This window comes from Centruroides vittatus, unplaced genomic scaffold, assembly GCF_030686945.1.
Source record: "Centruroides vittatus isolate TY-2023 unplaced genomic scaffold, ASM3068694v2 contig_658, whole genome shotgun sequence".
NCBI lineage: Eukaryota > Metazoa > Arthropoda > Arachnida > Scorpiones > Buthidae > Centruroides > Centruroides vittatus.
Window position 1 is genome coordinate 715,080 of NW_027122410.1, and position 21,823 is coordinate 736,902.

The following is a 21,823-nucleotide window of genomic DNA, read 5'->3' on the forward strand; positions in this document are numbered from 1 at the left end:
AATTCGCGTAGGGTTCGAGAGAGAGCTTACAGGTTCAGTTCATACCTCATTATTAGTTTCCTTAGCGGTTTGGCATGTAAGTATCCAAGAAGTGTTTATCGGTATCTGGGAATTGCACACTTTTATAAAGTCGCGACTGAGCGCGGTGACGCTGGAACTTAGGTCCAGAGCGGTGGTGACCTGCAATGGCGTTAGTCCGGCTGGTGGTAAGAGACTCCCTGGAGGGGGGAAAGAAGCGGCTTTTATAGTTTTAGGCTGGGAAAATCGGTCACATGATTGATGGTTGATGGCGATTTGGGTCATAGGTGTTCCCGGGACCAAAAATATGACGAATTCGGACGTTAACTATAAACTTAAGTTGCAAGATGATCTGTATACAGCTTAAGAACAATGGATAGTTGACAGTTATACAGCCAGGAACACATATTTTCTTGGCTAGGAAATTTTTTCTATTAATGCTGTTTATATTAGGAAAAAATTATTACAATTTTGAGTCTAATGGAATTCCAGATCTCACATAATGTTCCTGTTTTGTGATTCCAATTCAAAAAATACTATATAATAGGAATGGCCACTGAGTCTATTGTGATAGACTGATCAATCAATGAATTATTTTTGGTTGACTGCAGAAAATATGGCCTGTTAAAACACAAAAAATATGATGGAATTTCAACAGAAATATTAAATCCATATTTTTTTTATTGAGAAATCTCTTTTAACTATTTGCTGTAGGTTAGTAATTCTCCATAAGATAATGTGTGGTGGATACAAAGAAGTCTTCTTTGTGTTGATGGTCTCTGTACTTTTATAGAACAGAAATGTGAAGTAGATTATTAGTATTTTTAACACATGAGAGTTGTCACACTCCACTATAAGTTGTCCAAAATTGCTATATAATGAATATTTGTGCAATTTATATTATAAATTACTGTAAAGACTAATTTTAAGCATTTATAAAAATGCTACACAATTACTAAAAGTCATTTTACTTGTAGTATTTTTTTAAATATTTAAATAAATTAATTAAATTAAATTAAAAATGACACTAGACTAACAATCAATATAAGTTATATAATTAAAATCAATTTAGAAAAAGAAAAATACATAAAATGATGAAAATTATAGAAAAAATAAAGTTTAATGTAGTTTATCATTATCTAAGATTAGTATTTTCGCAAATATTCTTAGAATTGGCCATACTGGACAAAATGTTCTGCAAATGGCCCGAGATCACCAGACCTAACTGTGACCTTTTCCTTAATATTCTGAAATAAAATTAACACTATCAAACAAAAAATTCTGCTAAAAAGAATACAATGACAATAATTTGATTTTACAGACAACACAACAACAAAAACAATAATAATAATAAGAATAACGTAACACTTGTTTGGGTAACTGTCTTAACTTTAATCTGGCATAGCACTTGGAACCAGTATCAGCCGAGCATGACATTTGCAAAAAAAAAAAAAAAAAAACCATGATGATGATGATGAAAAAATGTCAAGAAAAATAAAAGTTTGATATAAAATTCTAAAAATTATATGAACAGAAACATGACAACAACCTGATTCAGTTAGTATTGCCAAACAATCTGTGATATTATTTAAATCAAACTATATTAAAGTTAATTTAATAATTAGATATAAAGTAATTTGGCTAGAGATAGGTAATTAGATTGTTATCTTGTGATAAATTTAATACTTAGAAATATTAAAACTGATCAACCAGTTTATGTACGTCATGTGATACAGCGCAAGGGGAGGAGAAGTTAGTTTGCAGCAAGTATCATTTATTGTCAGAGTAATAAAAATATTGCCATGTTGCAAAATTTGTACTATTTAGTGGAAATCCTTGGATGCCCATCAAACTGTCATCCGTGCTTGGAGTCTGAGATTGTAGTAGAAAGTTTACTTTGTTGCAGAGTTGAAACTAAAATTATACATTTTCCCTAACTTTTCCCTGAGATTTTCCAATTTCCCAAATCAATTTCCACTCTGAATTTACATATCTAATTATCCTAAATATTGTTGTTCGATTAACATGCAAATCATCTCCTATAGAGGATTAAAAACTGCCACTAAAATAATTTAAACATAAAACAAATATCCATTAGAATGACTCATACATCTTTATATATACAGTTGATGCTCCTTGATTGAAAAAAAATTACTTTTAATTTCAAATTAATAATATCTAATAAATGTACAAACTATTATATCATTGATGACTAGACAGATGTAACTAATAGATTTGATTTAGCATGGATGCTTATTCCTGTCAATGACTGTATGCTAAGTTTCATCAATCATCTTGAAATGATTTTATGACAACTAAACTAAGGTGTTGTTATTCATAACATGTTTTATGAATACATTTGGACATCATTATACTTTATAACAACAAAATATCGTCATTATTTTAATAACAATATGTTCATAAATCCATCTCTAAATACAGAGTAAGCACAAAAACACTCCTTGATTTCAAGTAGTTATAAAATCAAAACTTATTTGAATATGTTTATAAACATTGTAGCTACAGAAACATTAACTCAAAAAATTTCCTCTGTGAAAATTTCTCAATGAGCACCTGCCAAACAGATGAATTGGCCATACTGGACAAAATGTTCTGCAAATGGCCCGAGATCACCAGACCTAACTGTGACCTTTTCCTTGGGAATACGTGAAGGAGAGAATGTATGTGCTGTACCTACACCATCCATAACCTTAGATAATCTACAGGAACACATAACTGAAAATACAAAAATCTTTCCAACTTTTCTTGGAACATTCAACAACATTGTCCTACAAATTTTATATACAAATGAATCTTTAACCTGTATGTTATATATTAATCAGATTTTTATAATATGAATGAGTCAAATTTACTAGCATGGAACTAACTTGAATGTGTCACCACAAAAAAAAGTTTAGTTGAGATGAAAAGTTGTTATTTATTTAAAATTAATAAGTAATAAGATGGGATAATTGAGAGGGATAAATAATTTAAGAGCAACAGAAGTTAAATCAATTATTATTAATACATTTTAACAATATTACAGTTTCAATATACCGTATGTTCTGGCGTATAAGACGACCTCCGACTTTTACAGTTAAAATGTAGAGTTTGGGATAAACTCGGCATATAAGACGACCTCCGACTTTTGAGAAGATTTTCCTGGGTTAAAAAGTTGTCTTATACACCGGAATATATGGTAAGTTATTTCTAAAAATTATATTACCTGGTTCATCATCAACATAATTTTTCATAACAACTTTTTCATCATTCAAAATTAATGTTATTTCTTCGACAGTGGCATGAAAATTTTGAATACTTTTTAAGATCATTCTGTTAAATGAAAAGTAAAAATAAATTAATCTTTTAAACTGATGATTTTTCATTAGAAAACAACAACAAATTCTATCATCTCTCATTATCATTTACCTATTCAAAAATTAATTACTGTAATTAATTTACAGTATTGTTTAATTCAATGCAATTTTACTTTTTTAATATATACAAATTTTACCTAGATTGAGCCAATATTTTATTCTTGTAATCACTTTTTTCAAAAATTTCTTCTAATGCTTCATTTTCAATTAAGTGCAAATGATATGATTTAATTAAATCTAGTAATGATATATAGTTTATTAAATTCTTTTACTTAAAAGAAATTAATTTAATTATATTTATAACAGTTATAACTTACCATGTTTACAATAATTATTTATAATAAAATTATCATAATGATTATTCAACTCTAGTGAACATGTATCAATAGTTTTTTCAATCATTGTACTTGATTTAAAGGCTATAAGAAGAGACTGTAAAAATAAATAATCATATAATTTTTGAAGATATTAATTAAATCAATTAAATAATACAATAGAGAGTCATTTATCTGAATCAATTGGGAACTGGGGTTGTTCAAATAACCGATTATGTACGAAAAAATATATCAACCTATCCGATGTTGAAATTTTTCTCCGTTGCGTGTCGCTTCGTGTTGAATTTTCGTCGATTTTATGCCTAACAAAAATTTTTATAATAATAATAATAATAATTGTATTGTTAAAAATCATTTCTTTATTTTGTACAAACAAAATAAGTATATTGAAAAATATAAAAACATAAAAATTATACTTTAGAAGTAAATCTAGAATCAAAAAAGTTTGATTCGGCACGACACAGTCCGACTGGAAAGCATTCGAATAACTGACGTTCGGATAACTGGTGTTCGGATAAACGACTCTCTACTGTATATATATATACATATATGTATATTTACCTACCTTAACTGGTATTTTACATTTGATATCTGTGTTATTATTAAATGATGTAAAAAAACTTCTATCAAACTTAAAGCAAGCATAAGCTGAACATGACGAGTTAACTGTACGTAATACAATCTGAAAAACATCAATAAAGATTTTAACTAGTCTTTAAATAACTTTATATATAAAAAACTTTCAAAATATTATGATTCCATTTTAACTTCTAATTTCTTTATAGTGATATATTATTAATTTTCTGATGAGAATAAATTAATTCCATCATTAATATCAAATTAAGCAATTTTCAGAATGTTTTAATAAAATTTTTAAAGCACTGCAACAAATCTATTATCATAAATTTCAATTTACAATATATCAAAGTAAACAACTTACTTTGATATATGACTATCAGAATATTGTACAATATAAATTATAATAAAATTAGCACAATAATGTTTAAAATATTTGTAATTTATCTTGTATCTTCTCTCAAGTCTGACAAAGTCCATTTAATTGGATGAAATTACTTGCTTAGATTAAGGATAAATTACAAACATCTGTAATTTATCTTGACGTACTATGATGTGGTCATCATCACTAGTAACAAGGATACCAGATAAAGATCAGTTTTGAACAGTAAAACTTGTACTTTTAACAATTTTAACTTCAAACACTTCAGAGTTTAAATGCACAATCTGACAAAAATTCATCTCACAGTTTGAATAATGCTTTTAAGTTCAAACCATGCATACAGTGAAAAAATGTGCTCAAAGCAGAAATGCAATGTTATGTGTCTAAGTCTTCTTTCACTCTTGAATTATGCTTGTATGATTTCAGTGCTTTTTTGCTTTATTTTTTGGTGTGTTTGGTTATATGTACTGTATTGTGTGTTAATTGTTTATTTTTAACAATTTCTTCTTGCACTTTTTTTTGTCAGCATACATTTTGCATCCTTTAATTGAAAAATTCCTGAACGAAACTTTTTCAACCACATTCAACGTGTTTGAAGTTTAGGAGCATTTTCTCCATATATATTACAATTGGTTTTACTATTTGTATGGCATTATATCCTATTCAAAGCTCATAAAGCATAATATGCCTGATATGCCTTTTATCTGAAGACATTACATCTTGATTTTATTCAACAAAATGTGAAGTAAAGAGTTTGAGGTAAGATTCTAAACAAATGATAAAATCTCAATTATTTATAATATGTTAAATTTTACAACTATAATAATTAAATCACATATCTTTGTTAAGGTGCCAAAGTCCATGGTTTGTGATTAATAAATGCAGTTTTCATTTTATTCAAGGTTCTACTGCATAGTGGCAAAATCGGCACTTGACGATATTTTTATTAAAGTGGAGATAAAAATATAATACTGGCGATAAAAACCCCAGTCCATTTGTTTTGACATTTAGCATGAAATTAAATCATACTTCTGGAAAAACAGCAAAATGTTGAGCTTCTGTACAGTCCTGATCAAAATTCTACTCTATCAGTCGATCGACAGCACAGCTCCGGAAATTGATCACTTGATAAGCCAGGACATCCTACCTGTTAGCAAAGATGTTTCAGGTGGACTGGCCCAATTTGCGCCATAATAGGGGTGAAGAAATCGAGCTGGAGGGGCTTAATTGTTCAGTCAAGCTTGCTGCAGGTTGACATTACTAATCTATCATCGCTTGCCTAACACTGGGTTCGAATCATCAGTCGTTTGTTTTTTTTTAATTGTAAATATCCGCCACTGATTGGCAGAAATTATGATTTTATCTGTTATTTTTATACTTTTCTTCTTTATACGTTTTATTTACGTTTATTTTCCTGTAATTTGAGACAATACAGCTTTATATTACATATATATGAATAAAATATATTGCCATTTTATAAACAGATCTTATTGAATTCAATTTGTTTTATTTTATTGTATTTATATTCATATTATATTCGAATTCACCTTTTTATAATTTGTAAATATGCACGTATTACATTATATTTCATTCGTTTAATTCTATACTACTTATGTAAAAAACTATTTTTATATCATTTAATTTCCTTTTATATGTTTTTAATTAGTTTTTTAAGCTAATGCGACCTAATCTACGAATGGCAGCTTCCCCGCATCACATATAATTCTACAGGAAAGCCTTCATTGCAGGCATAAAGTTGCCTCTGTAAAGTTGTTTATCCGGGAAACATGCCATTCAAAAATTATTTTCGACATTTCAAAAGAAAATAAATATACACTTGTTTAAATTTTTAATAAATACTTTTTTATTTAAACAAAGCTATACATTTCTCTGAGAACGATTTCGATAGAAGCCTTCTAATGAAGAAGTTAACATATTGAAAACAATCTGAAGATGTTTTGAACTACAATGAAAATAATTATTCTAAATGGCATAATTAAGAGCGATACATCGCATTATCGTCATCATCAATTTTCGGGTTCTGAGTAGACTTGACAAACACACGATTTGTAATGCTACGAATGTCAAACCAGGTAATGAAACTTTTATTCTTACAATTCGGTTGATGAATATCGAACATTGTCCTTTCTCTACAACTGATCTAGTCTGCCGTTACCTGGATATAGAAAAGAAATTAACTGGAGAGCAATGACAGAAAATTGAGACTAATGTGTTACTTCGAAGACCCACTCTTTAAGATTCCAATTTGTTTTTCTAAGTAAGCAGATTCAACTATAAAGGTGACATGCTTCTGTTTTTTTCCACATCTACGTTTCTTTCCTAATCACTTTTTCCTTCTGAATTTTATTTCCCCTCCCCTTTTCGCAAACCCACCACTGTATTGCTTACTGATTAAGTTTTGAAAGTTGACAGACAAAACACGAAGTGTATTGGTTTGTTATTATCCAATAAAACATTGGAAAATTTCCTTGAACATAATTTGTTAATAAAGGTGTTTGCCCAATTGAGCAAGTAAAAAAAGGCGTGGCTTTCATGTTGGTCACACCCTGCATACACCATATTGGCCATGAATTGTTACCGAACTATATCATAATCACGAATCAAAGATAAACAAATATATTCAAGCAACTAATCTGCCAGAAATTCACATTATAATAGTTATTATAACTGTTACTTTACGTTAACGTTTAATTGTGCACCGTTTTTATGACTTGTTTGAAAAACACACAGATTACAAATGAGTAATAACATTTATTAAGTAAGAAAAATAACAGGATACAAGTAAGTTGCTTTCTTAACAAAAATAATAACATAACACAATACAAGTAAGTTGCTTTCTTAACAACCTCAGATGGAGGGGAGAGGTTCAGAACCTCGTCCACATTCCAACTCTGTCAACGACCTCATTCAGTCATTCGGGCATACTTGCCACAAGTTTTTGGCAAAGTATGTCCTCACGAAGCTTCTCCCAACGGACTCTGACAATTTCCCAGAGTTCGTTGGGAGTTGCTGCCTGAATGGGGTCGTCAGTGAGCTTACTCCAAATGTGTTCGATAGGATTGAGGTCTGCCCCTCTCCCCGGCCATCCCATGTCCACAACTCGTGGGTGTTCTTCTATCCAGGTCTTGACAACTCCAGCTGTGTGGACTGGGGAGTGGTCATGCACGAAGTAAAAAGGATCTTCACCATAGACGGCCCCCATTGTCGGCAACAATACCTGTTCAAGTATTTTATATACTGCACGGTGGTGAGGTGACTGTCTATGCGAACCAACTCCCCAGGACCTTGAGCCGTCATCCATCCCCATACACCTGTAAACAGAAAAAGTCAATAAAGTTGCAATTTATAAAATGAACATGCCAATACATTGTCATGTTGAGAGAGTTAATGGACATAAATACACGAAAACATGAAATTTAAAAAACTCACCTAAGAGAAGTGGCCGCTTCTTTGAGTGCGCCACACATATTCCGGGTTAAACCTGGAGAAGGGTGGGCAACGCACCCACACTTTCCCGTTACTCGACGAGCAAAACACCTTCTCGTCACTGAAGACAACGTTGGCCCAGTCGGCCACTCCCCAACTGCAGTAAGTTTGGGCAAACCCCAGCCGGTCGAATTGATTTTGGACTGTAAGCACCTGTTTCTGGGCTGCCCTCCTTCCATATAGATTGAATTCACGTAACCTATGAATAAAGTAAATATATATAAATTATCCTGCTTCCGTTTCCTACATTTCTGTATATGCAAGAAATGTTAATAAAGTTGTATGTCTGGCAGTTCATCATATCGATAGAAATATATTTCGTTGGAAGGTTGGATTATTATACTACAAATGTTACTTACCTTTGCTTGACAGTGTTTACAGATACTTGTAAACCCAACGCCGACCTGTGAGTAGAGGTGGTGGCGAATGGATGTGCCTGACCTTCTGCCCTGATCTGCTCGTCCTGAGCAGGAGTCGTCAGGCACAGTCGGCCAGACGATCGTCCAGGGGACACACTATTAGTTTCCCGATAAAGTTTTAAGATCCTGGAGACAGATCGTGTGGATATTCGAAGGCTTTCCGCAATATCCTGTATACTTTTTCCATCCTCCTCATGTTTTACAATTAATTGTCGAATATCTCTACTCAATGGTTTAGGCATGTTGAACGATTAATCCAGCACTTCAGCAAACGCTTTATATACTGTTGCTTCCCTCAACAATCGAATTTAATTTCTGGGTAACAGGCATAAATAATATAGAGAAAAATCTGTCATTAATTACTGTGTATGTCTCCTTCTAATTACTGAAGGTTTTTACCTCGAATTTTCTGATAAACGCAACACATTATGGTAATACGCATTATGAACCCTTAACTGCACATAACACCTGAATGGCATGTTTCCCGAATAAACAACTTTACAGAGGCAACTTTATGCCTGCAATGAGGGCTTTCCCATAGAATTATATGTGATGCGGGGAAGCTGCCATTCGTAGATTAGGTCGCATTAGCTTAAAAAACTATAAGCAAGAAACGAGAAAATTAACATCCAGGCGTTAAGTTAAAATTAACATCCACACTTAACGCCTGGATGTTAATTTTCTCGTTTCTTGCTTATAAAAGAGATCGGGTGCAGTCCACCATCGTTAAGATTTACTTAAAAAACTAATTAAAAACATATAAAAGGAAATTAAATGATATAAAAATAGTTTTTACATAAGTAGTATAGAATTAAACGAATGAAATATAATGTGATACGTGCATATTTACAAATTATAAAAAGGTGAATTCGAATATAATATGAATATAAATACAATAAAATAAAACAAATTGAATTCAATAAGATCTGTTTATAAAATGGCAATATATTTTATTCATATATATGTAATAATGAAGATGTAGAGATATGGAAACATTTTTGCAAACTTCAACTCTGTATAATCAATAAATATTTTATGAAACAACGAAATGTACATTTCAATTTTAATTCGTTACTTTATACAAGCATATTATAAAACGCGCAGATTTAAAACATGATAAAAACAATTTTATAACCGAGGCGAAACTACATTACAAGAAAGGTATTAAAAGCAAACAGTTCTGACAAAATGATTCATAAATATCAAGGACAGCATTCTGTTCAATACAATCAAACAGTAGCCTTGACATCTGACCCACTTCTGACAGGGAAAGGAGTTTTTGTTTACATAGTAATAAAACAGCGCATAGATTAGTAATGTCAACCTGCAGCAAGCTTGAATGAACAATTAAGCCCCTCCAGCTCGATTTCCTCACCCCTATTATGGCGCAAATGGGGCAGTCCACCTGAAACGCCTTTGCTAACAGGTAGGACGTCCTGGCTTATCAAGTGATCAATTTCCAGAGTTGCGCTGTCGATCGACTGATAGACTAGAATTTTGATTGGGACTGTACAATGGGAGTCCTGTGCACCACACACCTAGCAATTTCATGACGTTGTGTGGCAAGTTCGGGCAGAAAAGTAAGATGTGACGTCAAGAGCCTAAGGAAGTTTAGTGCAATGCCGCCCAGTATTTCCAGATTGGGGATTTTTTATTGACTGACGGAAATTTTGGGGAATTTTTTTGGGATGACTTTTTTGTATTTTGATCATTTTCAGTAGACTGAAACAAAATTTTTGACATGACAGAACCTGTGAAATACTGTTTAAATATCGTGATGAAATGTGTTATTCGGAATTATTCATTAAAAAATTATTCAAAAATCTATTGCTAATAAGGGGAGGGCCAGATGTTCGGATCTCCAATTTGAATGAAACTTAATGAGCACATAGCCTTAAGCACAGCTCTTTGAACAAATAATAGCACTCACTTATCAATTGCTTCAAAAAACTGGGCCTCTGAAAATTTAGTTTTTAGGTTATAAGTCTTTGGAAGTTTCACATCCCAGATTGGTGATAACTGAGTGAATAAGCCCTAATACTGGACTTAGATGATGTAGGCTTGAACATTCAGAGCTTTACTTTTAGTTTACTTTTTTTAATGTATAACTTTCTTATTTTATTGCATCATTAGCATTAGCATTATTATTATTATTATTTTTTTTTTTTTTTGTTGGGTTAAGTGAGATATACTCAGTTAACACCGGTAGCTGTGTACTATGCTGGACCAAAGTCAAGGCATAGTAACCAAAACAGAAATTAAAGAAGTGTATCAGTGTGTGTGTCTGTATTCAGGAATTTTCTCACAATATGACATGTATTCAATATAGTGGCCTTCTGTAGTGTGATGTATGTGTTTCTATTCAATTCTAATGTGCCCAGGCTTTTGTGTAGTGTGTGTGGTATGACACCTGTAGAGGAGAGAACAACAGGTACAATAAGCACCCTATCCATCCTCCACAGATGCCTTATTTCCTGGGCAAGTTCTGTGTACTTGCTAATTTTTTCAGTGCATGCATTTTGTATATTGTGAGTGTTTGGAATGGATATGTCTATAATGTATGTGATTTTATTGTGTTTGTCAATGAGTGTGATGTCTGGTCTGTTGTGGTAAATTGTTTTATCTGTGATTATGGCTCTGTCGTAGTACATTTTGTGCGTGTTGTTTTCCAATACTGTCTGTGGAATGTATTTGTAGTATGGTTCGTGGATGTCTACTAATTTGTGTTTCTTTGCAAGCTCTTGGTGTATTATATTTGCTACTTGGTTATGTCTGTGTAAATAATCTGTCTGTGCCAAGAGCTTGCAACCAGAGGTGATGTGTTGTATAGTTTCTGACATGATGTGACATTTTCTGCATGTGTCATTTGTGAGTGTTGTATCTTTGAGTATGTGTTTTCTGTAGTTTTTAGTATGTATGACCTGATCCTGTATGGCAATCATGAATCCTTCCGTCTCCCCAAAGAGGCATCCCCGAGCTAACCAGCTGTTTGACGCAGTTTTGTCAACAAAATCCTGGGCCAGATCGTAAGGATGCCTGCCATGGAGTGCCTTTCGAGCCCACGATTGCTTAATGGTGTCTATGCTTTTTATATGTTGCGTTGTGTCCATATGATGTGAGTGTAAGTTTAATGGTGTGTTATTTGAGTCTGCTAGAGTTACTGCTTTATGTAATTGTGATGTTTCTTGTTTTTTGTAGAAAAACTCTCGCAGTGACTGTATTTGTTTGTAGTGAAGGTTAACTATGTCAATCAGGCCACGTCCGCCATCTTTACGTGGAAGGGTTAATCTTTCTGTGGCAGATTTAGGATGATGTTGTTTATGCTTAGTAAGTGTAGTTCTTGTTTTCCTTTGGAGTTGCTCGAGATCTGTGTGAGTCCAATGTATAACTCCAAAAGAATATGTGAGTACTGGGATGACATATGTGTTTATTGCTTTAACTGTGTGTTTTGCATTTAACTGTGTTCTGAGAATAGCATTTAACCTACTTTGGTATTCTTTAATCAATCTTTGCTTTATTTGTGCATGTTCTGTTAGTTTGGCCTGTTGGAATCCTAAATACTTGTAGAGCTCACCCTCTTCCATGGATTCAATAATGTCTCCATTTCCAAGTGCAAAATCTTCTTTCTTCAGGATTCCTTTTTCTATGTGAAGTGTTTTGCATTTATCTAGGCCAAATTTCATTTGTATGTCCTTGGTGTATGAATGTGTGATTTGTAGGAGTTGATGAAGTTGTTTTTGTGTGGATGCATAAAGTTTTATGTCATCCATGTACATGAGATGTGACAGTGTAAACTGTGTTGTTTTTTTGTGTCTGATATTGTAACCATATTGCCTGTTGTTTAACAAGTTGGATAATGGATTCAAGGCTAGGCAGAACCAGAGAGGACTCAAGGAATCTCCTTGAAAAATTCCTCGCCTAATAAAAATTTGGTTTGTTTGTATGGAAGTGTTACTAACCCTCAGATGTAGTGTTGTTCTCCAGTGCTGCATAGTGTTTTGAAAGAATGCAATGAGTGATGGATGTATTTTGTACATGTGTAGGATATGTAGCAGCCAACTGTGTGGAACACTGTCGAATGCTTTTCTGTAGTCTATATATGCCATGTGTATGTTTCTGTGTTGTCTGTGTGCTTGCCGTAGAATGACTGAATCTATGAGTAACTGTTCTTTGCATCCCCTGTGGTTTCTACGACAACCTTTTTGTTGTTCTGTTAGAATGTCGTGTTCTTCAACATGTTTGTATATTTTGTTTGCAATACAGGATGTCAATAATTTGTACAGTGTTGGAAGACATGTAATTGGTCTGTATTGTGTGGGGTCTGTGGTATTGTTGTTTTTAGGTTTCATGTAGGTGATGCCCTGAGTAAGAAAATTTGGCATGTCTTGTGGATTGATGATGATGTGTGTTAGGTGTTTAGCTAGTTCCTGGTGCAGTGATGTAAACTTTTTGTACCAGAAATTGTGAATGTTGTCTACACCAGGTGTCTTCCAGTTGTGTGTTCTGTTAACAGTGTATTGGAAATCATGTATGTTTATTTCAGCACAGGGCATAGTTGGTATGTTGTGCAAGTTTCTGTTCTCCTCCTCGATCCAGCCTGCATCGGCATTGTGCGTGACAGCACTGGACCAAAGAGAAGACCAATATGTTGTGAGTTCTTCTTCTGTTGGTGTGCCACTGTGCTGTGTATCAGTGTTTGCTTTGTTATTAATTTGTCTGTAAAAGAGTTTTTCATTGTTTGTAAATAATTTATTTTGTTGTTTTCGTAGTGTACATGTTTTGTATCGTTTGAGTCTACGTGCTTTGGCAGCAAGTTTTTGTTTTAGTGTATCAATGTATTCTGTAATGCGTGTGTTGTGATGTTCGTGTTTTGTGTGTGTTTTTATTTTCTTGAAAATGTTTTTGAGCTGTTTCCTTAATTTGGGTGTTATGTTGTTTTTAGTGTATTGTGTCAGCCTGCCTAATTGCTGTCTAATGTCATTTATTTGTGTTTCTATTCTTCTCTGCCAGGCAGGTTTGTGATAGAATTGTGTTTTCTGTGTATTTGTCTGTGATTGTACTTTCAGTCCATGTTGTGTCACTACTGTGACTGCCCCAGCATAAACTAATGTATGAATGTCTGAGAGTGTAGAAATTGAATGAATGTAGTGTGGTAGTAAGTGAGTGTTTACATAATTTAGTGTTTTTCCTACTTTCTTTGACGTGTTGATTTTTGGTATTCGTGGTCGTTGTGTGGGATCTGTACCTGTATATTTAGTGAGTGTTTCCTGAAATATAAGTGAGAGCGTATTAACTAAATCCAAGTCTATGTTATCAGTGATGGATGAGGAAGTGTCTGTAGTATCATTAGTGGTAATTGTTGTATGTGTGTTATTATCAATGCTTGTTGCTGGATTATCCTGACAGGTTACATGATCTTCATTAATGTTAGATGTTTCTGTCTGTTGATGTATTTGATCAGCAACCTGTTGTTTGATAAGTTCAAGTGTTGTTTGTGGAATAAGGTTGTTGTGTATAATTGTTCTTTTTTGATCAACAACCCTTTGTTCGGTGACAGTGAGATGAGGATACTGTTGTGTGAATCTATGGTGTAGTTGTTGTCTGTATGCTGTCATGTTTGTTTCGAGTTTTGTGATGGTGTAATAAGTACGGATGATAAACTCGTTCATTTCTACTGTCCATTTCATCCGTTGGCGTGGTTTTCCAGCCTTTGTGGTCTGTGGATGCATTGCCACAGAAACACCAAGGTTGGGTTTGTTCCTCACATCTGTTGAGGGCATTGCAGTAGCCATGCTTGGGCCGGTGCTGCTTTCGCCACCGGTAACCAAGGGAGACTGTGGCCTATTTTTCGAACGTGAGCCTCTGCCTAACCCACGAACGCGAACCTTGTTAACCCGGGCGACGTCCGAGCCGGTATCACACTTTGATCTAGTTATTACCATAATAAATATCTCCACAGAATGTGGGTGTGGTCACTCTTAGCTTCATTTCTCCCCATAGACCTTACTGGCATGGGTGTCCCTACCAGGAGCTTATGCTCCAGCCTGCATTGCCCTATGGATCAGTAAAATTACTGGGCTCTCCCACCACGACCAGGTGGTGACCACGGGAGAGTATTGTTATTATTATTATTATTATTATTATTATTCCTCATGTTTAAAGCTTATAAAACAAAAGATTGAAAATTGTGACGTCATTTCCCATTTAGCAAAAACAAGCCTCTGTAGATTTAACTCTTTAATGTTGTTAAATAAGACTTTTATTTTCACATATTTTACATACTAATGTCCTCACAAGTGAATAAGCTTTGGATGTTACTACAAATGGATGAAAAAGACAAGTAATCTGAAAATAAGATAGTGTAGTCGCAGTGTTTTATTTTTTTAATTGTTAATATTATGGACAATATCCTCAGGGCTCAAACCCAAAAAACTCCTCATGGATACTAGTTGGTCAGGCACAAACCCAGTGTTCAGTGGTTATATCCACTTACTATATTGACAAATTGGATCTACGTATCTCATCATAAGTTAAGAAACAAAAAGCAATATTAACTAATGATTATATACTTACTCCATCTTTTGAAGTTTCCAAATAGATTTCATCTCCAATCCTAGAAAGGGCATGAACAGCTTTACCTAAAACTTAAAATATGAAAAAAATATTAAATTTTATTAAATGACTTATCTAGAACACTTATCACAATATGAAATTAATCTTTTACTGTAAGTAGTGATAAATTTCATTCAACAGTTTAATACTTAGTATTAGATACAAAGGCTATTTTTAAAATAAGGTCTGTTTTTTAATAAGAAGAAAAATACTGTAAATATCATTAATATATATTTTTTCCCATATTCTACATACTTTTATCTATTTTCCTACATAATTCCCATTTTGGTTCAAACATTTGTCATACCGCACAACAAGTTTTTGAATTCCAACTTCAAAGAAATCTGCCACCTGTGAAAAAGCCCAATTCATGATTGCCATTTTCAGTTTTTCGTCGTCGATGAACCATTGACCACCAAACAACTCCTTCAAGCATCGAAACAAGTGAAAATCACTGGTTGCAAGGTCTGGACTGTAAGGTGGATGATCCAGTTGTTCCCATCCAAAAGAACTGATTAGACCTTGTGTTTGTGCAGAAACATGTGGACTTGCATTGTCACAAAGCAGTAATGGAGCATAATTCAGTTTCTCTGAAACAATGGTATACAAAACTGATCGTGAAACCTGTGGACGATAACATTAAAATCGTGAATCGTCGATCGTGTTGAATTTTGTTACCACATCACAAACCAAATCTTAAGAAATCAGAGGTTGGCCAGGGCATGGCTCATCGTGCACATTAACCCACCCATCCTTGAACATTCTCACCCACTTTAGAATTTTACTGTCACTCATAGCATTATCACCGTAAACTTCACAAATCTGACGGTGAATTTCCGCTGCTGCCAAGTTTCTTGCACTCAAGAATCGAATAACAGATCGTATCTCACAGTCGGCGGAAGACTCAATTTTCTTAAACATTATAAACTTTTACAGCTCAGCATACAGACAGACGATAGACAAAGCATGCTCGGAGCAGATGCATATACGCACTGCCGTGATCAAGCGCCATTCTCACTCTCATTCACAAACGGACCTTATTTAAAAAATAGCTCTCGTATATATCCTTAAAATTATTGTATTATTAATTCAACAACTCAAACTGGATATATGTAATTAAGCACTACATAAAAACCAATATCCAACAGGAATTACAAAAATCTACAATAGCAAATGTTTTCACTCATGCTAAACAGTCATTGTCAGGCTAAAAAAACCTTCAGAGTTTGAATGCAACTGTTAAAACAAAACAGTTCAAAAAAGAATTTCTCAAAAATGGTGACTGCTGTGCCTCTTTCTTTCTCTTACATTACCCACTTTTATTACGTAGACAGCAATCCTGAGAAATTCTTTTCGAACTGTTTTGTTTTGATAGCTGCATTAAACCTTTTAGCCTGACAATGACCATTGACAATGACAAACATGAGCAAAAACATGTGTTTTGTAATTTTTGTAGTTCCTGCTGGATATTGATTTTACCTGTGATCAAAGTTTTGAGAATGGTTCAATAAAATGCAAGATTTGAATTTATTCATTAAAATTTATTTCATCCCCTTCAAAGTAATCCCTTTCCACTGCAATGCACTTATGCCAACATTTTTCCAATCTTCAAAACATGCTTTAAAGTCATTTTGTGAAACCTCTTTGGAACTGGGAGAAAATTTTGTTTTATGGCATCAATAGATTCAAAAGAGTGACCACAAAGTGCAAATTTTAGTTCAGGAAACAGGAAAAAAATCACATAGTGCCATATTGGGTGAATACAGAACTTGTGGAACCATATTTGTTAAATTTTTGGCCAAAAATTCACAAACCACAAGAGTATCATGAGCAGGTGCAACATCTTTGTGCAGAATCCGTATGTTTTCTTGTCACAAATCAGATAATTTTCTACAAAACAGCCTCACACAAATGACACAAAACACAAATAATATGCGTTATTGGCAGTTTGGCCAGTTGGAAGAAATTTGTGATGCATAATACCACGACAATCGAAGAAAACAGTCAACACGACCTTGATTTTTGATGGACTTTGATGTAGTCTTTTTGGCCTTGCTTTACCTTTCGAGCGCCATTCGCTTGACTGTCTGGCTATTTCAGCATCAAAAGTATACATTCGTGTTTTGTCACTGTAATGACAAGTTTTAAGAATGGTTTGCCTCAAGAAAGCATTTCCTCAGACACCGAACACATCATCGTATTTGGAAAAATTTCAATGTTTTTGGAATGACTCGAGAAGTGACGCTCTGCAAGCCCAAACAATCTTTTCTTTAATCTTGATTAAATAAGAGTAAACTTTTTTAAGTTAAAATATATTCAACCATGTTAGGCAATAATCCTTAAGTATATAATAAACAAGCAAACCATTGAAAAAAGTAAGAAAAAATTTAAATGTTATATTTTAATGTAGAAATAAATACATAAGTGTACTTGATAACAGAATCTAACAGAAATTATTTCAGAAATAAAATTACTAGATTACTAGTAGTAAATCTGCATTTTTTAATGTCACTTCATCCTGTGAATGTTTATGCTTAATAATCTTACCTAATTGTAAATTTAGCTCTATACATTAATTTCATTCTATTTCATCTCAATGTGGAAAACTCATAAGAAGCCACCTTCCAAGGACAGTATTTGCATTACTTTCATCAAGACAAATGGAAAGTTTCTGGTCTTGTAACTAATGAACAAAATCCACTTATAAATCAAAATTCCAAAAATATTTGTACACCCAAAATTGCATCAATTTCAATTAATGTTTCATCACATCTAATTAAAAACTGAAAAACCGATCATCAAACTGAAACTTTGAAACCAGAAACACCAAACATAAACCACAGTTTGGTCTGAACCACAGCTAGAGTTACTGTCTCCTAAATGTGTGTGGGAGATTCTCGCAATTTGACAAAAATTTTTAAATTCTCAGATTCCTATACGAAAGCATATTCTTCCTGCATTTACTTGACTTTTGGGTCATATATTACGACAGATTAAAGAATAACATTTCAACATTGCCAAGAGTAAAACACATTAACTCTCTGGGAGTCAGAGAGCATAACCGTGGCACAACACACATTATTTACGACATAAGGAAGTGCAATATCTTTAGAGTATAAACCATTTATTTTTGGTGTACAGGTAACCCCCGTATAACACAGCACTTCTATAGCGCGGATTCAATCTAACACAGTTCAAGAATTGGGAACATCCCCATATAACACGATGCTTTCATAGCACGGATTCACTCTAACATGGTTCGAGAATTCGGTAAAAGCCTCGTACAACATGAAATGTAATAAAAACCATTAAAAGAGAACTTTATCTAATTTAAAATTAGGGAAATCCCCGTATAATATTTCAATAAACGTGATAAAGCTTTTAAGTGCGAAAGATACCTCATTTGACATTTTCATTCAAGCGTGTATGTACTATTGGATTTTCATGCATAATTTTCGTGAACTATTAATACTTAAGTACAGTATGTAAATTTTCTTTTCCCGCCTTCTGTCGATACACGTGGTCCTTCTCGAAACTTGTTTCAGTGTTGCCAGATCTCGACACTTCTCGTTTTGTGTTGCCAGATTTTTTCCCTTATTCCATACTTGCTTTATTCTGTCACCAGTTCTTAGGCATTGAATCGTGCCTCAGACCGTTGGGACAATCCACACCTTTACAAGTATACTTTAAGACTTTAATTGTGTCTCTTTTTCGGCTACGTAGATTAAATTTTTTGGTTAACAGTGCTTAGTGACGACGACGAAAACATCGTTTAATTTATATTAATATGTATCACTTCTTAAAAAAATTTTAATAAAGATATTTATCTTAATTATGAAAATACAATAGCATGTTTTTTAATTTTTGGAACCTAATCCCCCTTTTCGTACTAGTTCTTTGTTTCGTATAACACGGCAATTTTTTGAAATAACTCCCGTGTTAGAGGGGGGGTTACCCGTATTTATAACAAGTCATCAATCTGATTTTTTTCCAATTGATTCCATTGTAATATCGCTCGTTTGCTTTCATCAAGGTCATAGCATACATATAATGGTACTTAAGGAACGGGGGCATCCGTACATTAGGGCATATGCTCTTATAAGGCGACACTGGTTGCAAAATTGGGGCTAACACGGCCTTGAAAACAAGGAATGTTCCTTGTTTTTGGAACCACGTTAGCCCCAGCCACAACCACTGCCACCTTGAGAAAACATAGAGTGCATTTCCTTGTCAAGAAGGTAAGCAAGCCAATGACGTAGTTCGTTTCATATGAAACGTTCTATGTCATTGGCTGGACAGATCCGCCCAGTCTGCTGGCGCCGCTGCTAAGGGGGAAGGTCCAAATCTCTCATTCAAAACTGTAATTTTACTCACACAACTTTGTATAATTGAAATTTATATTATTATTAAAAAATTGTAACTTTAAAATTAACCTTACCTTTAACTCCCGAGCATTGAATATCACATTTCATTTCCTTAATTAAGCGAAAACTTAACCTAAGTTTATAAAATTAATAAGACATTACATCTTTTAAAATATTGCCGCCTCTCTTAGTACCTTTTATCGTCGCTAGAGGCGCGATTATCAAAATATTAAAAATTTCGTATTTTTGTAAATTTATTAAAAATTAAAAAAAAAGTAAAATTACGATTTATAAAGTGGGGAAAGTAAAAGAATTTAATCATTTTAATTTTGTATAAATCCTATTTCATATTTGTCATTAAAAAAAAAAAATCGGTTCTTAAAAATCTTTGTCGCCCGACATTTTTATATAATTAAACTTCAAATAATTTATTAAAATTTTACATTTTCTTCGGAAATAATATTTTTTTTTTGGTCGAAAGTATTTTGTCGAGGCCTTATCACGTGATATAAACAAATATGGCAGCACCCATACAGTAGCACGTGACATTTGACGGAAAATACCACAGATTAACACGTGTGTTAAACTGTGAGAATATTTTCAATTTTATAATATGAAAATAAATCAGAACACGAAAATTGTCGGAGATAAGATCGTTTTAGTTCCGTATAAGGAACAACACGTGCCGAAATACCATTCGTGGATGCAAGATACGGAATTACGCGAACTGACGGCTTCCGAACCTTTAAGTTTGGAGCAAGAATACGAAATGTGTAAATCGTGGAGAGAAGACGACGATAAATGTACTTTCATTGTACTCGATAAAGAAGAATACGAAGCGACAAGTGACGAAATAGAATCTATGATAGGAGACGTCAACTTATTTTTAACGGTAGACGACAAAAGCGAAGCGGAAGTAGAAATTATGATAGCGGAAAGTTCGAAAAGAGGTCAAGGAAGAGGAAAGGAAGCTCTTTTATTTATGATGCGATACGGCATAGAAGAGTTAAAAATAACTTCGTACATTGCTAAAATCAAAATGAAAAATTTGATTAGCATACAGATATTCGAGAAAATAGGATTTAATAAAATATCTGAAAGTGATTTTTTTCAAGAAGTTACCTTAGAATTATTACTCGACGATCATTTCTATAGCTATTTGATGGATTGCACTCTTAGTTATAATTTGTCGAGCTTGTAACCACCTCGACTCTGTTTCGAAACCGATCGTTTGGTGCGAATTAGGGTCGATTTACACAAAACAGTGACGTGCCGGCACAGTGACCGTTGGGTGCATCGATAAAGCCAATATCGTAAATAGCCAATTAGAGTTTCATCTACGACACTTGTATGATTGACAGAATATAGATCACGTGTTGTAGATGAACCTCTGATTGGCTATGTGTAATATTTATTGATACTTACTGCACCAAATGATCACTGTGCCAGCACGTCACAATTGTGTGTAAATCAACCCTTAAACAGGGGTTTTGCAAGTTTTACCGAGCCAGTTCGGCTAACTTGCAAAACTGTTTTTTACCTACCGAGTTTATAAAAGGAAATTATATAATATATACCTACAGGTAGGATATTATATAGTACGGTACAGGAAATTAGAGCCGTGGTAAAGATCTAGACGATCTGCAGTTTCGCCGCCGTTGGCGTGCATATATATGTGTGAATTGTATACTTTATATGTAAATTTCTTAAAATACCGATGTTTTTGTTATCCGGAATTAAATGAGTTATTTAAAATAAAGAGATAAAAACTATATTCTGTCATGATTCAATCATATGCTGTGATTAATTTGAAATAAATTTCTACTAAATCGATGAAGCTTGCTTTGTTTCAAAATATTTCTTGTAAGATTCTAATGGAACATTGTTAGTTAACTGCATAAGAATTTTGTTAATGCATAAGGCAATGCAATGATTTTCTTGTGTGTATATTTACTGTCTGATAATTGTATATTACAATATTTATTAATTGATAAAATTTCTTTCGTTAGGAATTTCTAATAGTGAAATGATTTTAAAAGGATATTGTCTATTTTCAGTTTAACTTTTTTTAGAATTTAGTTGAATGCGATTTGAATGAATTAAGGATTTCAAGCACATTCTTTATTATATGGGATTTCTATATTATAATCTGTCTCAGTTTTAGGACTTTCAAAGTTTTAATTAATTGAACACACTTCAAAATTAATGTTTATTACTACTTTTCCAAAAAAAA

At 33.3% G+C, this 21,823-nt stretch overlaps 2 protein-coding genes across 3 annotated transcripts in view; one reads left to right on the forward strand and one right to left on the reverse strand.

Annotated features, from left to right (window-relative positions):
* The window catches only part of Rad9 (cell cycle checkpoint control protein Rad9), a 36,045-nt gene extending 16,249 nt beyond the window's left edge, over positions 1-19,796 (reverse strand). Inside the window, exons 1-6 of one of the 2 annotated variants that reach the window (XM_067276072.1) lie at positions 19,665-19,796; positions 15,188-15,258; positions 4,296-4,412; positions 3,713-3,827; positions 3,533-3,632; positions 3,245-3,351 (exon numbers count right to left, since the gene is read on the reverse strand). In XM_067276072.1, coding sequence (XP_067132173.1) covers positions 3,245-3,351; positions 3,533-3,632; positions 3,713-3,827; positions 4,296-4,412; positions 15,188-15,258; positions 19,665-19,698 — 544 coding nt within the window. In that variant the 5' untranslated portion in view covers positions 19,699-19,796. The remainder of the gene's footprint in view (positions 1-3,244; positions 3,352-3,532; positions 3,633-3,712; positions 3,828-4,295; positions 4,413-15,187; positions 15,259-19,664) is intronic. The other variant, XM_067276073.1, reaches the window with a different exon arrangement.
* A 332-nt stretch (positions 19,797-20,128) lies between these two features.
* On the forward strand, positions 20,129-20,869 carry Mnat9 (microtubule-associated Nat9). The gene has a single exon (XM_067276003.1). It carries the CDS (start codon positions 20,204-20,206, stop codon positions 20,789-20,791), a length of 588 nt encoding a protein of 195 aa, XP_067132104.1. The 5' UTR covers positions 20,129-20,203; the 3' UTR covers positions 20,792-20,869.
* The last annotated feature ends 954 nt before the right edge of the window (positions 20,870-21,823 follow it).